This window comes from Nerophis lumbriciformis, linkage group LG29, assembly GCF_033978685.3.
Source record: "Nerophis lumbriciformis linkage group LG29, RoL_Nlum_v2.1, whole genome shotgun sequence".
NCBI lineage: Eukaryota > Metazoa > Chordata > Actinopteri > Syngnathiformes > Syngnathidae > Nerophis > Nerophis lumbriciformis.
In genome coordinates this window covers 18237501-18257253 of record NC_084576.2, presented here as the reverse complement: position 1 = coordinate 18257253, position 19753 = coordinate 18237501, and the positions used below count along the sequence as shown (strand labels likewise).

At 39.3% G+C, this 19753-nt stretch overlaps 1 protein-coding gene across 3 annotated transcripts in view; it reads right to left on the bottom strand.

Annotated features, from left to right (window-relative positions):
* Positions 1–19753, bottom strand: part of ppp1r3ab (protein phosphatase 1, regulatory subunit 3Ab) — a 28699-nt gene that overhangs the window by 6994 nt on the left and 1952 nt on the right. Inside the window, exons 2-5 of one of the 3 annotated variants that reach the window (XM_061924882.1) lie at positions 5242–5290; positions 2437–3610; positions 2234–2289; positions 2050–2138 (exon numbers count right to left, since the gene is read on the bottom strand). In XM_061924882.1, the coding sequence (XP_061780866.1) occupies positions 2050–2138; positions 2234–2289; positions 2437–3326 (1035 nt within the window). In that variant the 5' untranslated portion in view covers positions 3327–3610; positions 5242–5290. The remainder of the gene's footprint in view (positions 1–2049; positions 2139–2233; positions 2290–2436; positions 3611–5241; positions 5291–19753) is intronic. The other 2 variants (XM_061924883.1, XM_061924884.1) reach the window with 2 other exon arrangements.

Sequence of the window (19753 nt, the reverse complement as noted above, 5' to 3'; positions counted from 1 at the left end):
GCACACAGCACAGCGCAAATTGTAACATAACCAAGATCCTTTTGTACAAAGATAAGAAATAGTCGGATTTACAATATTATCAGGAAATGATTATAGACATTTAATTTTGTTTAAGTAAAACAAGTTTTAGCTAACAAACTAAACACCAACACATTGACACCGCCTCATCACTACAATATGAAGTATAAACGACAAAACATTGGATATCAAGAGTATGTGAACCACTGCAACCTTGTTTACTTCCCCCTTAAAGTTTCGTAATCCATCATAAAAATCAAGCAGCTAAAATGCGTCAAACACGTGAAGTGTGGAGAGAGCGTGTTGTGCATTTTACCCGTCACGCTTTGTATTGGATTTAAAAAGGTGTCATATTGGATTGCGTGGTGCTTAGACATTTATTTATCATCACCATATAGTTCAGGTTGTGTATTAACTTTCTGTGTTGGTTTTTGAATATTTGGACCATGGGTGGGAAACATCCCAGCAGACACAAGACGTTGAGAACTAGTTGAATTAGGTCCTGACGTTGAGCAACTCAAACATAACGTTAAACAACATATTTTTTGACGACGTTAAGTCAATGTCAGAGCCTGATATTGAATTGCATTAAAATGCGGTCATTTTCTCAACCAATATTGTACAACACTAATACAACGTTGAAACATGCTTTTTGACGACGTTTATTCAATTGTGTTCAGTTGTGACGATTTGACCGTTGAATTTTGGTCATTTCCCAAACAATATTCTACAACATAAATACGTTGAAACAACATTCCTTTTGACAACGTTTAATCAATGTTGGGTTCTGACATTGATTTGACCACTGAATTTTGGTCATTTCCCAACTTAAGTTCTACAACATGAATACAATGTTGAAACAACATGCCTTTTGACGACGTTAAATCAATGTTGGGTTCTGAAGTTGATTTGACCATTGGATTTCGGTCATTTTCCCAACAAATATTATTCAACCCAAATACAACGTTGAAACAACATGCTTTTTAACAACGTTTATTCAATGTCAGGTTGTGATGTTGATTTGACCATTGAATTTGGTCATTTCTCAACCAATATTCTACAACACAAATACAACATGCCTTCTGACGACGTTTAATCAATGTTGGGTTCTGACGTTGATTTGACCATTGAATTTTGGTAATTTCCCAACCAAAATTCTACAACATAAATACAACGTTGAAACAACATGCCTTTTGACGACGTTTAATCAATGTTGGGTTCTGATGTTGATTTGACCATTGAATTTCGGTCATTATCCCAACCAATACTCTTCAACACAAATACAACGTTGAAACAACTTGGTTTTTAACAACGTTTATTCAATGTCAGGTTGTGACGTTGATTTGACCAATGACTTTGGTCATTTCCAACCAAAATTCTACAACATAAATACAACGTTGAAACAACATCCCTTTTGACAACGTTTAATCAATGTTGGGTTCTGACGTTCATTTGACCATTGAATTTTGGTAATTTCCCAACCAATATTCTAAAACACAAATACAACATTAAAACAACATGCCTTCTGACGACGTTTAATCAATGTTGGGTTCTGACCTTGATTTAACCAATGAAATTTGGTCATTTTTCAACCAACAACGTGGATCCAACGTTAGACTGTCTCAATTTACAAATACAACTACTTTGCAACGTTGTTTTAAAGTCACTTTTAAAGAACATGTGCATATAATCAACGTTGTATCAATGTCTTGTGCCTGCTGGGGTTGTCTAAATTGGTACCTAAATATAGCTTCTATCCACTCCAAAGATCATAAGTACTATCTATCTATCTATGTAATGCTCATGGTCAATGACTAACAATATTGACAACATCCATGAGATGGCAGCACATTTGGATTGTTTCAACTTTAAAAATTAGCCTGCGATGTCCCACGGGCCAGAATGTGAACGTCCCAGTTTGGGGACCCCTAACATGTTGCAAATGTACAATAGGCCCATGTTAATGTAGAACATGTATAAAGTGCCGCTTTCAATTTTTTCAGGTTTGAACTGTACCAGTTTTTTATGCACCTGTAAATTCTTTCCGTCCTCCTCCGTCCGACCGTCAGGAAGTGGAACGGCTTTGACCTCCTCGGCTTTTTCTCCATCTGTCGCCCCATCTAATGCAAAAAGTAAATAAATAGGAAATGTTTTTTAAATAAATGCATTGGTACCTAAACAATTGTCCCTCGCTTATGAAGCTGTGAAGAAATACCTGATAGCAGTGTTTCCTGCGATGGGGTGTCTGAGGAGTTTCCCACAAAGTTTTGACTGTCAATGACACGAAAAAAAACACAAAGTGAGTTGTTAGGAGAGAACAAGTGCAGGAAGGAGACGTTTCAAGGTGTCCTAGTGGTATGGTATGGATTACATAACGCTGGGTAATGTTGACCTTTCAATAATCCACACTAGTCTCACCAGATGGTCTTCAGGCAGCTTTTCTTCTGCGTATTGTCTTTCTGCGTCACTCTCTGCTGGCAGAACAGCGCATAGTTCCTGTTGCCGTTGTTGGCCCAGAACGTCCCCACGGGGGTCTCGTACCTCAGGCAAAAGTCGACGCGGGACCCCTGCTCCTGGAACGGCGGCACCAGGGTGAGCTTGAAAGCGAAGCGGTCCGTGTGGGCGTTGTCGTCGTCGTCAAGGGCGGGGAGGTACTCTGCAAGGAGGTCGAAGTGGCTGGCCCAGCGGTCCAAGGTAGTCCGCACGTACACGGCCTTGTGGTAGGACACGTTGAGGACACGCACCACCCCTTTCAACGTGCTCGTTCCTGGGATCAGCTCCAGGGACTCCAGCTCTATTTTCTGCTCCTGGACCCTCACCAGCAGATCCTCAGGAGACAACGGGGAGTGAAAAGTCAGAGGGCACAGGAAGTAGTCCTCTGAAACCGCTTTGTCGTCTTCTTGGGACTGGAATCCCGGCGGCTTGGGCACGTCCCACAAATCAAACTCCTTCACTTGCACCAAACTTAGACCCTTGGCATCAGCGAAGGACACCCTCCTGGAGCCAGAGAGCGGCGGCGGCGGCGAGTCCGGTTCCGAGTCCTCGTCGGAGACGGAGCTCTTTCTCCGCGGGAGAGGCGAGGACTTGGGCCGGATGCCGATCACCACCTCGCTGTCGTCCTCGTCCGCATCCGGGCAACCCCATCCGGGCACGAGGAGGCTGCAGGACGCTCTCGGTTGTTCCTCAGACTCCATGGGGGGCTGGCAGCGGGAGAGCGGACGGGAAGCCGACTGGCCGGGTCTCTGCTTCTGGCAACTGACATTCAACAAGCTCTGACTTAACAGACGGCGTCGAGTTACGCATGACATTGTTGCGAGGGCCAGCACTAAAAATAGGCGGGAAGGGACTCGAACTATGTTCAGTAGTCAAAGCTCAGCAGCGGCAATATCATCCGACTCACAGCAACGTCTACCGGTCAGACAATTGCACGTTCTGCAGATAACTTCCTTATCTTGTCTCGGGGGGTCGCAAGTCCTCGACCTACTTCTTCTGCGCCACGTCCGTAACGTACCAGAGGTCAGCAAGTAAAGAAGGTTTTAGGGAGTGAGCATCCCCATGTGAAACGTGAGCGGGACCAGACCGTGGGAATGCTCTCCAGAGGACCAAGAGAGTGAAAGACAGGAGAGAAAGAAAGAAGATTATTTTTTTTAGGAAGAAGAGAAATAAAAGCTATAGTAGCCAGTCATTACAAATATTAAAAACACAGATTTGTGCTGTGAACATTTTTATTTGTGTCGTTAGTTCTTAAATTATTCTAAAATACAATTTCTGACTAGCCCCCCCCCCACTATATTATTTTTGTTATATTATTCATAACCAGCCCCCCCGCCTTGTCATAATCTCCCCAAACTTGACCCATTTGTTTGTGCTACATTCGTGCTGCTAATTTTCTTTGTCCAACCGTCATAGGATCAATATTTAATGATTCATAACCAACCCCCCACCTGGTCAAAACCACCCCACTTGTCCTAAACATTTGTGCTAAAAACGTTTTTTTTTTGTTTATAAAAGTTTTTATGTTATTCATATTTAATGATTCATAACACCCCCCCCCCACACACTCCTTTGTCAAAACCTCCCTACTTATTCCAAACATTTGTGCTGCAAATTTTCGTTGTCTATTATAGTTTTTATGTAATTAACTATTACTTTGTATGTTATTAACGTGTTATTAATCATAAACCCCTCATTTTGTCCCAAATGTTTATGCTGTAATTTTGTGTCTAACTATAGTTTTTATGTCATTTACTATTAGTTTTTATGTCATTAACTATTATAGTTTTTATGTTAACTATTATAGTTTTTATGTCATTAACTAATATAGTTTTTATGTTATTAACTATTACTTTGTCTCAAATGTTTGTGCTGCAATTTGTTGTCTAACTATAGGTTTTATGTTATTAACTATTATAGTTTTTATTTAATTAACTATTATAGTTTTTATGTTATTAACTATTATAGTCTTTGTTAACTATTATAGTTTTTATTTTATTAACTATTATAGTTTTTATGTTATTAACTATTATAATTTTTCATGTTAACTATTATAGTTTTTATGTTATTAACTATTACTTTGTATGTTATTAATCATAAACCCCTCACATTGTCCCAAACGTTTGTGCTGCAATTTTTTGTCAAACTACTAGTTTTTATGTTATTAACTGTTATAGTTTTTATGTCATTAACTATTAAAATTTCTCATGTTATTAACTATTATAGGTTTTTATGTTATTAACTGTTATAGATTTTATGTTATTAACTATTTGTATGTTATTAACGTGTTATTAGTCATAAACCCCTCACTTTGTCCCAAACGTTGGTGCTGCAATTTTTTGTCTAACTATAGTTTTTATGTTATTAACTGTTATAGTTTTTATGTTATTAACAGGTTATTTTTTATAACCAGTCCCCCCACATTGTCAAAATCTCCACAAACATATAGTATCCCATTTGTTTGTGCGGAAACTGTTTTGAACTATTAGTTTTTTTTAATGTTATTACTTATTGTATTTTTTATGTTATTAACTAGCATAGTTTTTTTGTCATTACCTATTATAGTATTTATGTTAACGTTTTATTATTCATAACCAGACCCCCCCACTTTGTCAAAATCTCCACAAAAGTGTTGCATTTGTTTGTGCTTGTATAACTATGCTAATTTTTATATTTATTTGTTTATTTTATTTGAAAAATGGCGCCTCGGTGAGTGTGTGGCATACTCACTAGCTGTATTGACACTGCTGATACCATGTTGGTGTTTCAATGGCGCCATCTACTGGATTAAAAACATCAATACATGTGATCTGCAAATCAAATCAACAAATCTACAGTGTTGGGTTAGTTACTGAAAACCAGTGACTAGTTACAGTTACTAGTTACTTTATTTCAAAAGTAACTCAGTTACTAACTCAGTTACTTACACCAAAAAGTAATGCGTTACTGTGAAAAGTAACTATTTAGTTACTTCTTTTTCCCCCCTTTTTAAGGCTCCCATTAATGCCCTTTTAGCCTTAATTTCAGTACTGTTATTGCACTGGAGAATAATACAATCTGTTGATCAACTTGACATGCATTTGCATCACTGAATTCAGAAAGCAACGTGGTCTACATATGAAACACAAAGACAAAGAAAAGTTTCAAAGGGCCAATTTATTTCAGGCCAGAACAAATTGACAAAACTATTTTAAATAGTACATAGGCCCTGGAGGAACGTCTCCCCTGTGCCCCTCAACTACGGTATGGGAGTCCCCCCGCCCCCACCCACAGAAAGCACGCCTTTTCTTTTCCGCCGCAGCGCTCCAATAAAACACACTCAGATCTTGTTTCTAGCCGATACTACATAAAAAATAACGTAAAATAACGCAGTAACGCATCATGCAGTAACGGTAACTGAGTTACTGAATATAAAAAATAACGCGTTACGTTACTAGTTACCGCAGAAACTAACGGCGTTACAGTAACGCGTTCCTTTGGAACGCGTTAGTCCCAACACTGCTAATCTAATTATATATATATAAAAAAAAATTAATAGCTGTGCAGAAAACAAAATGAAACGAACGAAAGAGAAACATTTACCTTACAAAATTATCCCAAATTTTGGACTTTTCTTCTTTTTTTCTGTGTGTTTAAATTGATGATGGCGACGAATATCGATGACGCCACTCCTCTGAAGAAGCACTTCCTCATAAACACAACACAGCAGCTGTATCGGTCCCATTTTCTTTTCTTAAAGAGACACACACATCGAGGTAATCAATCAAACTGCTTAGCATATCTAAACTATGATTGAATTGAAGATTGAATTTAGCATTTTTTTTAAAATTTAATAAATATTCTGCCCTGATTACGCTTTTTCTTTAGCTGTTTTGCGCGTGACGCAGCTGTGTCAAAAGAGGGAAAGTGTAGCGACGATAACCACAGAATAAGGACTGGAGCTTCCTGGCTGCTCAGTACAATATGAACACAAAAAAACCAAACCATGACAGACGCAGCCTTCTCACGTTTTCACTTGCATGTTAAATGTGTACTTAACAAAAAACTGCCAGTACACTTAACACTTTTTTTTTTCACGATTAGGTGGCGACTTGTCCAGGGTGTACACCGCCTTCCGCCCGAATGCAGCTGAGATAGGCTCCAGCACCCCCCCGCCCCCCGACCCCGAAGGGAATAAGCGGTAGAAAATGGATGGATGGACCACAGTAACTGTTTGACCCTGGAACGGATTAAGTCCATTCCTGTGATGTCCTATGTATAGTCCCGAAATCCTAACAAATGGCACGTTCCTGATGAGTCAGCATTCCTCATCTGCTGACCCCCTGTCTGACGACCTTAGTCGACCCTCCACAGCTGGCAGTCGGGTGGCCTAATATTGGCCAGCACAGTCATGTGACACCGCCGCCGCAGCGTTGTCTTAATGCTTGAACATGTAACTATAGCAGACGACTAGACCCCGGAATCTGACGTATCCCTTACAGTGCTGGTAATGTCGTCTTAAAGGGCAACACTATAAAACGTGTACAGTAAATACTTTATTAAAGCCATATAGATTTCTCCATCTATAAATGAGGATTCACAACCTTGTCTTTTTGAAGCTGAATATACAGAGGATGAACTGCTGCTTATCGAAGCGAGCACAAAAGACGGAAGCCCAAAGAGTGAGGTCGGTGTGATTTGGTCACGCTGCAAATGTGGAACTTTTGAACCAAGCTATATGCCGAGTTATTGGAGGGCCCAAATTAGGGCTGGGCGGGTTTGTCTCTGTGCGATATAGATAATGACTATATCGTGATATTCGAGTATACGTTCTCACTCAGTTGCTTTTAGCTGCGGGCATTACACGACAGGCGTTCCTCACTCTTCCTTGTATCTCCTTCTCACAGAGACATAAAACAAGCGCACCTTGTTACATACGTCACATACTGTCGCGCATGCAACGTCATACGCCCTCGCCGAGCAGACAGGTAGCGGAATGGGTAACGTTAGCTGTGATGCCAGCGGAGCGGTGCGAGTGGTAATACGAGAGAGAAAAGGTGCGAATCTGGTAACAAATGAAGGAAGAATTAATTCCCAATATTTTTTTTTCTTGGTTTTGCTTCAAGCGGGAAGATGTTGAACAAACAATCGTAATATGTCGAGTATGTGGCAAAAGCGTTGCTACAAAAAGAAGCACCACTGCTAATTTGTAGCATCATTTGAAAAGTCACCCGCTAGAGAATGAAGAGTGCCTGAAACTCCGCATGTCAACATCTCCGGCCGGTGCCACCCAACAAAATGCTCACGCAACCATTTCCAGATCAACACCATATAAAAAAAATAGTCAACAACAGAAGGAGATAACGTCTGCAGGAACCTACCACATAGTGAAGGACATACACTATTTGATTTCCTATTATGCAGCTCATTTTTATTTGACAATTATTGAACTATCTTGTGTGACATCATGCACAAAAGTGCACTTTATTTGTTTTAAACTATTGTAGTGGTGTTCTGTACAAAAAGTGCACTTTAATTTAGTGTTGTTTTGATATGTCATCTTAGTGACATCATGCACAAAAGTGCACTCATAGCTTGTTTTCAAATGTATCTGACAATCTTGCACTTTCTGTTTTTGAAATGACATGAATGTATGGCTGGGCGATATGGCCTTTTTTTAATATCTCGATATTTTTAGGCCATATCGCGATACATGATATATATCTCGATATTTTGCCTTAGCCTTGAATGAAGTCTTGATGCATATAATCAGCAGTATGTTGATTCTATGTGTCTACATTAAAACATTCTTCTTCATACTGCATTAATATATGCTACTTTTAAACTTTCATGCAGAGAGGGAAATCACAATTTAGCAAAACTGTATTTATTAAACAGTTATTAAGCAGTGGCACAAACATTCATGTCATTTCCAAAACCGAAAGATTGTCAGAGACATTTTAAAACAAGCTATAAGTGCACTTTTGTGCATGATGACACACAAGATATTTCAATAAGTGTCACATAAAAATGAGCTGCATATCAAATAGTATATGTCCTACGGCAGTGGTTCTCAACCTTTTTTCAGTGATGTACCCCCTGCGAATTTTTTTTTAATTCAAGTACCTCCTAATCAGAGCAAAGCATTTTTGGTTGAAAAAAAGAGATAAAGAAGTAAAATACAGCACTAATGTCATCAGTTTCTGATTTATTAAATTGTATAACAGTGCAAAATATTGCTCATTTGTAGTTGTCTTTCTTGAACTATTTGGAAAAAAAGATAGGTTTTTATTTATATTAATAAAGGATTTTTGAATTGTTGCTATTTTTAGAATATTAAAAAAAAATCTCAAGTACCCCTTGGCATACCTTCAAGTACCCCCAGGGGTACGCGTACCCCCATTTGAGAACCACTGTCCTACGGTGTTGATGTGGAAATAGTTGCTTCGGCATTTAGTTGGTGTGGCACCGAACGGACATGTTGACTTGTAAAGACATATTCCCGCTTGAAGCCAAACCACCGTCAGACGATGGACCCCGTGCTGTTTTTCTTGGGAATTAATTATTCCTCCATTTGTTACCAGATTTGCACCTTCTTTCTCTCGTATTACCACTCAAACCACACCGTTAGCTGTTAGCATCACAGCTAACGTTACCATGTCGCTACCTCTCGCTCCGCGGGAGCGTGTGACGTTGCACGCACGACAATATGTGACGTATGTAAGAAGGTGCGCTTGTTTTAAAGTCTCTGTGCGAAGGAGAGACAGGAAAGAGTGAGAAACGCATGCAGTTTAAAGGGGAACATTATCACAATTTCAGAATTGTTAAAACCATTAAAAATCAGTTCCCAGTGGCTTATTATATTTTTCGAAGTTTTTTTCAAAATTTTACCCATCACGCAATATCCCTAAAAAAAGCTTCAAAGTGCCTGATTTTAACCACCCGTCCATTTTCCTGTGACGTCACATAGTGAAGCCAACACAAACAAACATGGCGGAAAGAACAGCAAGCTATAGCGACATTAGCTCGGATTCAGAATCAGATTTCAGCGGCTTAAGCGATTCAACAGATTACGCATGTATTGAAACGGATGGTTGTAGTGTGGAGGCAGGTAGCGAAAACGAAATTGAAGAAGAAACTGAAGCTATTGAGCCATATCGGTTTGAACCGTATGCAAGCGAAACCGACGAAAACGACACGACAGCCAGCGACACGGGAGAAAGAGAGGACAAATTCGGCGATCGCCTTCTAACCAACGATTGGTATGTGTTTGTTTGGCATTAAAGGAAACTAACAACAATGAACTAGGTTTACAGCATATGAAATACATTTGGCAACAACATGCACTTTCAGAGTGCAGACAGCCCAGTTTTCATCAATTAATATATTCTGGAGACATACCCTCATGTCAGCAGGCCAGGGAAGCTAGGGTCGATATTCTTCTCTTGATCATCTTCGGTGGCATAAGGGACGGTGTGAGCCAAGACATCCAGGGGGTTTAGCTCGCTCGTCTGCGGGAACAAACTGCCGCCATTGCTTGCCGTGCTAGCGAGGTCCTTTGTCCCTGAATTGCTCACACACTCCGGCAGATTCAATGGGGGTCTGGCGACAGATTTCTTTGACTTTATCGTTGGAAATGCATCTGCTTTGAGTGTCGCAGGATATCCACACATTCTTGCCATCTCTGTCGTAGCATAGCTTTCGTTGGTAAAGTGTGCGGAACAAACGTCCAATTTCTTGCCACTTTCGCATCTTTGGGCCACTGGTGCAACTTGAATCCGTCCCTGTTCGTGTTGTTACACCCTCCGACAACACACCGACGAGGCATGATGTCTCCAAGGTATGGAAAACAGTTGAAAAAAAGGAAAATAACAGAGCTGATTTGACTCAGTGTTTGAGAAAATGGCGGATTGCTTCCCGATGCGACGTCACATTGTGACGTCATCGCTCCGAGAGCGAATATTAGAAAGGCGTTTATTTCGCCAAAATTCACCCATTTAGAGTTCGGAAATCGGTTAAAAAAATATATGGTCTTTTTTCTGCAACATCAAGGTGTATATTGACGCTTACATAGGTCTGGTGATAATGTTCCCCTTCAATGCCCCGCAGCTAAAAGCAACTGCGTGAGAACGTATACTCGAATATCACGATATAGTCATTTTCTATATCGCACAAAGAGACAAACCCGCGATATATCGAGTATATCGATATATCGCCCAGCCCTACATGAATGTTTGTGCCACTGCTTAATAACTGTTTAATACATACAGTTTTGGTAAACTGACTTAGTTGTGATTTCCTTCTCTGCATGAACGTTTAAAATGAGCATATATTAATGCAGTATGAACAAGAATGTTTTAATATAGACACATAGAATCGTTCATACTGGTGTGATTATACACATCAAGTGTTCATTCAAGGCTAAGGCAAAATATCGAGATATATATCGTGTATTGTAACATGGCCTGAAAATATCGAGATATTAATAAAAGGCCATATCGCCCAGCCCTAGCCCAAATCAACTGGAAAAGTCCCCAGCCAGCTGGACCAAACGGACAACTGTCCATCGAGCATACTTGCCAACCCTCCCGAATTTTCCGGGAGACTCCCGAAATTCAGCGCCTCACCCGAAAACCTCCCGGGACAAATATTCTCCCGAAATTCTCCCGATTTTCAGCCGGAGCTGGAGGCCACACCCCCTCCAGCTCCATGAGTTAGGACAGCCTTTTTTTCACGACGGGAGGACAACAGGGTGACAATAACTAAATCATCCAGACTAGAGATAAATTGTATTATTATGTTTATCTTACCTAAAAATAAATATTTTTATTAATTAAAAAAACCAAAAAAAAAACGAAATACATTTTTACTATATTTTGCTAAAAACATCAAAATTAATTGTATTTTTATTTTTATTTTTTCTGACTCCTTATTACATCCAGCCATAGAATTATACCGGTACATTAAAATAAACATATTTGAAATAATACATTTTAAATTATCATAATAATTCATTTAAAATGACCATATTTAATTATTAAAATAATTGCTTGTTTATCAACAATTTTAGCATTTTATTCATGTGTGTGTGAATGGGTAAATGTGGAAGTAGTGTCAAAGCGCTTTGAGTACCTTGAAGGTAGAAAAGCGCTATACAAGTACAACCCATTTATCATTTATTTATCATTACATTTTGAAGCTCTCAGAAGCCAAGTTTTGTTATATTCATGTTATATTTATGCAAGTTTGAAGTATCAATTATCTAAACGGAGTTTTGTTTGCATATTTTCAGGATGTATATATATATATATATTTATATATATATGTATATACAGGTAAAAGCCAGTAAATTAGAATATTTTGAAAAACTTGATTTATTTCAGTAATTGCATTCAAAAGGTGTAACTTGTACATTATATTTATTCATTGCACACAGACTGATGCATTCAAATGTTTATTTCATTTAATTTTGATGATTTGAAGTGGCAACAAATGAAAATCCAAAATTCCGTGTGTCACAAAATTAGAATATTACTTAAGGCTAATACAAAAAAGGGATTTTTAGAAATGTTGGCCAACTGAAAAGTATGAAAATGAAAAATATGAGCATGTACAATACTCAATACTTGGTTGGAGCTCCTTTTGCCTCAATTACTGCGTTAATGCGGCGTGGCATGGAGTCGATGAGTTTCTGGCACTGCTCAGGTGTTATGAGAGCCCAGGTTGCTCTGATAGTGGCCTTCAACTCTTCTGCATTTTTGGGTCTGGCATTCTGCATCTTCCTTTTCACAATACCCCACAGATTTTCTATGGGGCTAAGGTCAGGGGAGTTGGCGGGCCAATTTAGAACAGAAATACCATGGTCCGTAAACCAGGCACGGGTAGATTTTGCGCTGTGTGCAGGCGCCAAGTCCTGTTGGAACTTGAAATCTCCATCCCCATAGAGCAGGTCAGCAGCAGGAAGCATGAAGTGCTCTAAAACTTGCTGGTAGACGGCTGTGTTGACCCTGGATCTCAGGAAACAGAGTGGACCGACACCAGCAGATGACATGGCACCCCAAACCATCACCCAACCATGCAAATTTTGCATTTCCTTTGGAAATCGAGGTCCCAGAGTCTGGAGGAAGACAGGAGAGGCACAGGATCCACGTTGCATGAAGTCTAGTGTAAAGTTTCCACCATCAGTGATGGTTTGGGGTGCCATGTCATCTGCTGGTGTCGGTCCACTCTGTTTCCTGAGATCCAGGGTCAACGCAGCCGTCTACCAGCAAGTTTTAGAGCACTTCATGCTTCCTGCTGCTGACCTGCTCTATGGAGATGGAGATTTCAAGTTCCAACAGGACTTGGCGCCTGCACACAGCGCAAAATCTACCCGTGCCTGGTTTACGGACCATGTTATTTCTGTTCTAAATTGGCCCGCCAACTCCCCTGACCTTAGCCCCATAGAAAATCTGTGGGGTATTGTGAAAAGGAAGATGCAGAATGCCAGACCCAAAAACGCAGAAGAGTTGAAGGCCACTATCAGAGCAACCTGGGCTCTCATAACACCTGAGCAGTGCCAGAAACTCATCGACTCCATGCCACGCCGCATTAACGCAGTAATTGAGGCAAAAGGAGCTCCAACCAAGTCTTGAGTATTGTACATGCTCATATTTTTCATTTTCATACTTTTCAGTTGGCCAACATTTCTAAAAATCCCTTTTTTGTATTAGCCTTAAGTAATATTCTAATTTTGTGACACACGGAATTTTGGATTTTCATTTGTTGCCACTTCAAATCATCAAAATTAAATGAAATAAACATTTGAATGCATCAGTCTGTGTGCAATGAATAAATATAATGTACAAGTTACACCTTTTGAATGCAATTACTGAAATAAATCAAGTTTTTCAAAATATTCTAATTTACTGGCTTTTACCTGTATATGTATGAAATACTTGACTTGGTGAATTCTAGCTGTCAATATACTCCTCCCCTCTTAACCACGCCCCCCCCCCCCCCACACACCTCCCGAAATCGGAGGTCTCAAGGTTGGCAAGTATGCCATCGAGTAAGTCACTATACTATTGGTCACAATACATGCAGCACATCACCGTACAACTACAGTACATACGCTGTTGAGCTAGCTGTGTACAATAAAAACATGAAATGTGGGTTAATACTTTACAGATACCGTAATATGATGGTTCATGTTCTTCACTCTGTACAGATTGGTATTCGATCGCAAGGTTGTGCATTACAAACTGTAACGCGTTTCGTGCTGACGTAGAAGCTAGCTTACTTCTTCCCGTAGTTAGCTTTTACGACTAATACCGTTTGTTAGTATGCTTAAAAAAAAGACTTCCTCTGTGTTCGCTCTTACACTAACAATATTGCTACAGTTTGATTATTATACAGGTTACGGAGAGTAAATGAAGTTTTTGAATGCATTTTAGAGTGATTTAGAGGTAGAAATTATTGCACCCGTTAGCTGCATTGCTAGCCACCTAGAACGAGCCAATTTGTATATGTTAGAAAGCGGGAAAAAAAAAAAAAAAATTGTCTTCTTGTCTCTAATAGGGATTGTGAATGATAGGCAAAATTCCAAGAAAAGTGCAGTTCCCCTTTAAAAGTAGCGCTGCTGCTGTCTTTTTTTTAGTAAAATGACGGCAAACTTTGGTGTTCTTTTCCCTGCCGGGAACACGCCATGTTGCTGACGTCACTACCCACGTTGCGTTAAAAAGAACCGTTAAGAGAACTGCGAGACAAAATGGCAAGCGATTCCAAGGAATTGATACACTGGGAACCGGTTCTGAACAAGAACCAGTTTACGATTCCCATCCCTATTCTTCACTAAAACTAAAAGCTGCTATTACGCTATTTCCTCTCAAGTCCCTTCTTCCCTTTTCCATTTGAATTTGTAAAAGTTTTAGAATGTTTTTTTTTTATTGATAAAGGCAAATTGATTGAGGAGTGGAATACTACGCGGCCAGACTTCGACCCCTTATTTTCCTATGCTCGCCAGACTACAATGCAGGATGGAAAGATGTAGAAGGGGATGAGGTACGGGGAATGCCAATAACCGTGCTCACAGCAGATGGCAAATTGCAGAGTGAACTGGGTTACGAAATGGCTGGGGAGAGGGAAATCTGGGCTTCTCTGCTTAGGCTGCTGCCTCCGCGACTCGACCTTGGATACACGGATGAAGATGAATGGATGGATGGATGAAGCTCTGAGGACAAAACATGGCCTGGAAAAGGATGACTTTTACAGATCAGACATTATTTCAGCCTAAATTTGAAAGACAATATGGGAGGAGGGGACTCAGAATCGTTACAGGTTGTTGGAATCCGGGTCCTGCCACAAAATTGTTTCAAAACTTTACAAGGGGATGAGATCATCTAGGCTCACACTGAATATATCGAACAAAAATGGGAAAAAGAAGCATATGTGGTGATTGAAAGGAAGAGATTGGAGAAAAAATTCCACCTGCAGTGGACTGCGACAGGATCGAATAGATGGCGAGAATTCTGTTGGAAGAAGACTGAGATATTTCACCATGACCATCCAGAAATCACACCTGGGCCACAGAGACACCTATTGGAGACTGTGTGGCACCAATGGCGCCAATCACACTCATATCTTTTTGGACGCCCTGATTATCAGACTCTACTGGACAGAAATTAATTCATTCAAAATGTTTTTTATGTAACGGTCCCTTTCAACTGTGAATCTATGTATCAGGGTGATTTGGACGATGACAACTGGACCGTCAACGACGGAAAATGGCTTCAAATACTTCTGGCAGCATGTAAGAAGGCTGATATGAGAAAATGGCTTAAGGTGGAGACACCTACAGTCGAGGAGTGGGCTAACATTGTACATGACATTTAAATTACGGAAAAACTATCATCCCAGCAGGCACAAGACATTGATGCAACGCTGATTATACGCACATGTCCTTTAAAACTGACTTGGAAACATTGTTGCAAATTAGTGGTATTTGTAAATTGAGACAAAGTTGATGTTGGGAAATTACCAAATTTCAAAGGTCAAATCAAAGTCACCACCTGACATTGAATAAACGTTCTCAAAAAGCATGTCGTTTCAACGTTGTATTTGTGTTGAGAAATATTGGTTGGAAAATGACCAAAATTCAATGGTCAAATCAACGTCAGAACCAATCCACATTGATTAAACGTCAAAAAGTGTGTTGTTTCAACGTTGTATTTGTGTTGCAAAATATTGGTTGGAAAATGACCAAAATTCAATGGTCAAATCAACGTTAGAACCCCACATTGATTAAACGTTGTCAAAAAGCATGTTGTTTCAACGTTGTATTTGTGTTGCAAAATATTGGTTGGAAAATGACCAAAATTCAATGGTCAAATCAACGTTAGAACCCAACATTGATTAAACGTTGTCAAAAAGCATGTTGTTTCAACGTTGTATTTGTGTTGCAAATATTGGTTGGAAAATGACCAAAATTCAATGGTCAAATCAAAGTCAAAACTCAACATTGATTAAACGTTGTCAAAAAGCATGTCGTTTCAATGTTGCATTTGTGTCGTAGAATATTGGCTGGAAAATGACCAAAATTCAATGGTCAAATGAACGTCAGAACCCATCCACATTGGTTAAATGTCAAAAAGCATGTTGTTTCAACGTTGTATTTGTGTTGCAAAATATTGGTTGGAAAATAACCAAAATTCAATGGTCAAATCAATGTTAGAACCCAACATTGATTAAATGTTGTCAAAAAGCATGTTGTTTCAACGTTGTATTTGTGTTGCAAATATTGGTTGGAAAATGACCAAAATTCAATGGTCAAATCAACGTTAGAACCCAACATTGATTAAACGTTGTCAAAAAGCATGTTGTTTCAACGTTGTATTTGTGTTGCAAATATTGGTTGGAAAATGACCAAAATTCAATGGTCAAATCAAAGTCAAAACCCAACATTGATTAAACGTTGTCAAAAAGCATGTCGTTTCGATGTTGCATTTGTGTCGTAGAATATTGGTTGGAAAATGACCAAAATTCAATGGTCAAATGAACGTCAGAACCCATCCACATTGATTAAATGTCAAAAAGCATGTTGTTTCAACGTTGTATTTGTGTTGCAAAATATTGGTTGGAAAATGACCAAAATTCAATGGTCAAATCAAAGTCAGAACCCATCTTTGATTAAACGTTGTCAAAAAGCATGTTGTTTCAACGTTGTATTTGTGTTGCAAAATATTGGTTGGAAAATGACCAAAATTCAATGGTCAAATCAACGTTAGAACCCAACATTGATTAAACGTTGTCAAAAAGCATGTTGTTTCAACGTTGTATTTGTGTTGCAAATATTGGTTGGAAAATGACCAAAATTCAATGGTCAAATCAACGTCAGAATCCAACATTGATTAAACGTTGTCAAAAAGCATGTCGTTTCAATGTTGCATTTGTGTCGTAGAATATTGGTTGGAAAATTACCAAAATTCAATGGTCAAATGAACGTCAGAACCCATCCACATTGATTAAATGTCAAAAAGCATGTTGTTTCAACGTTGTATTTGTGTTGCAAAATATTGGTTGGAAAATAACCAAAATTCAATGGTCAAATCAACGTTAGAACCCAACATTGATTAAACGCCTTCAAAAAGCATGTCGTTTCAACGTTGCATTTGTGTGGTAGAATATTGGTTGGAAAATGACCAAAATTCAATAGTCAAATGAACGTCAGAACCCATCCACATTGATTAAACGTCGTCAAAAAGCATGTTGTTTCAACGTTGTATTTGTGTTGAGAAATATTGGTTGGGAAATTACCAAAATTTAATGGTCAATTCAACGTCAGAACCCAACATTGATTAAACGTCATCAAAAAGCATGTTGTTTCAACGTTATGTTTGAGTTGCTCAACGTCAGGACCCAATTCAACAAGTTCTCAACGTTGTTTTCATGTCTTGTGCCTGCTGGGATATTGCCTAAGAGTTGAAACTGATCAATTTTACCAAATGTGGACAGACTATGTGAAACCAATTAGATCAGATTTTAACCGACACTATGCAAACTTGGTAAAATATGCTCCCTACTATATCTTAAATTATACTTTAAAACGGTGTGTTCTCTGTTGGTTTGTTTGTTTTGTTTTTCTTTTCAACATGATGTATATTATTTATGTATATTGTTTATCTATTCACTGTTCTGTTACAAACAGAGAACAAGGAAATGGGATAAAACTGCTATGATATATGATATGATATGATAGGATTAAATAAGCTCTGCTTCTTCTTACTCCTTTTCGGACATGCTGTACTGAAACAACTGGAAATATGTGATGCATTATATTGTATCGTATGCATGTTCGAAATAAGCTGAACTGAACAAAAATGTGAAAATGTACAGGAAATGCAACACAAAATGCAAAAAAAAATGCTGTAAATTTGAATGTAAATGTGTGCAATCTTTCAATAAAAAGAAAACTTTATACATATAAAAAAAAAAGAAGCAAATTGAGTGTTTCACTTTCCTTCACGTCCGGTTTATGTGACGTCAGTGAGTTCCCTTTCCGTTGCAGACAGCTTTTATAAGACCCTTCTTTTGATTAGTACTGATTTTTGTAATCAACCTAACTTAAGCCTTGTTAATAACCTTTGTGATTAACACATGCTATGCTTTCATATCATTTGACATCAATCAATCATCAATCAATGTTTATTTATATAGCCCTAAATCACAAGTGTCTCAAAGGGCTGCACAAGCCACAACGACATCCTCGGTACAGAGCCCACATAAGGGCAAGGAAAAACTCACCCCAGTGGGACGTCGATGTGAATGACTATGAGAAACCTTGGAGAGGACTGCATACATCAAGGTTTATCCAGTTTAAACTAAAAATAATAATAATAATAACTGGGATTTATATAGCGCTTTTCTAAGTACCCAAAGTCGCTTTACATGTAGAACCCATCAATCATTCACACCTGGTGGTGGTAAGCTACTTTCATAGCCACAGCTGCCCTGGGGTAGACTGACGGAAGCGTGGCTGCAATTTGCGCCAACGGCCCCTCCGACCACCACCTATCATTCATCATTCAATTCACCGGTGTGAGTGGAACCGGGGGAAAAGTGTGAAGTGTCCCGCCCAAGGACACACCGGCAGCGATTTTTGGATGGTAAGAGGCGGGGAGCGAACCTGCAACCCTCAGGTTTCTGGCACGGTTGCTCTACCCACTACGCCATGCCGCCCCTATAAACTGTAAATATAGGTTAATTACCATTATTGAATACATTTAAAACCAGGGGTAAGGTTACTCATTCAGTGTTAATATTTGAGTGGGGCCCCAGTGTAGTGGAAAAGTTGGGCCCGAGGTCAAAAAGGTTAGGAACCCCTGCTCTATATAACTTTATATTGTGTTCAAAGTGGACAAACCTTCACTAAAATATGACTTTTGTCGAAGTTGGAACCCATTATTCATATTTACATAGGTTCTTATGAAGATATTTGCTTCACTATACAAACTGTTCTATTTTAGAACCAATTAAATTCGTACTCTGGTAATCAATCCAAAAAGTTACTTAAAAGTAAACCTTCACTGCTGTACACGGACTACTCTAAAGCATACCCAGGTGTACTTGCTTTGTTGTCCATTGAGAGGATGTACAGTAAGAAAAAGTAGACGTTTGTACTATTCCTTTGTCGACACGGAGCGGCGTTTCATCTCGCAGGCACACACGCGGTGTAGAGTGCACAGGTGCGCATTAAAGCATACGCGCCTGCCGCCTTGATATCTAGCGAACATTCTCTTTGTTCCCCGCGGAAAGCTCCATGCCTTCTTACAAGACGCACGCTGTTAACACCAAACGCTTACAGCGGAAAACGTCCTCCAGCTTGCATGAACATCTACAATTACAACAGTTTATTATATTTAAAGCACTAAGTCAGCCTTTGATAAGACTGACAGTTGTTCTAAATTAGGACACACTAAACTTGTCCCGTCCCAAAGAGCACTCTTTGCTTTTAATCATAAAAGACAATAAGCTGTTTGTTTGTGTATTTATACATCCAATCAAATACCTCCATCTTGTGTCTCATGTGACCGCGTGGTATATTTACTTTAGACGATAGATAGCGGACATATGACAACATCAGAAATAGATCTGAAGCGCTTGCTAATTTGGTATTTGCCGTCTTTCCTACGGCTCTCGTTCGCACCCCGGTCGTCTCGTTCATGCAGTGGCTCCGCCCACTCAGGTAGACGCATGTCTTCATCCTCTCATCCTTGCTCACTTGGAG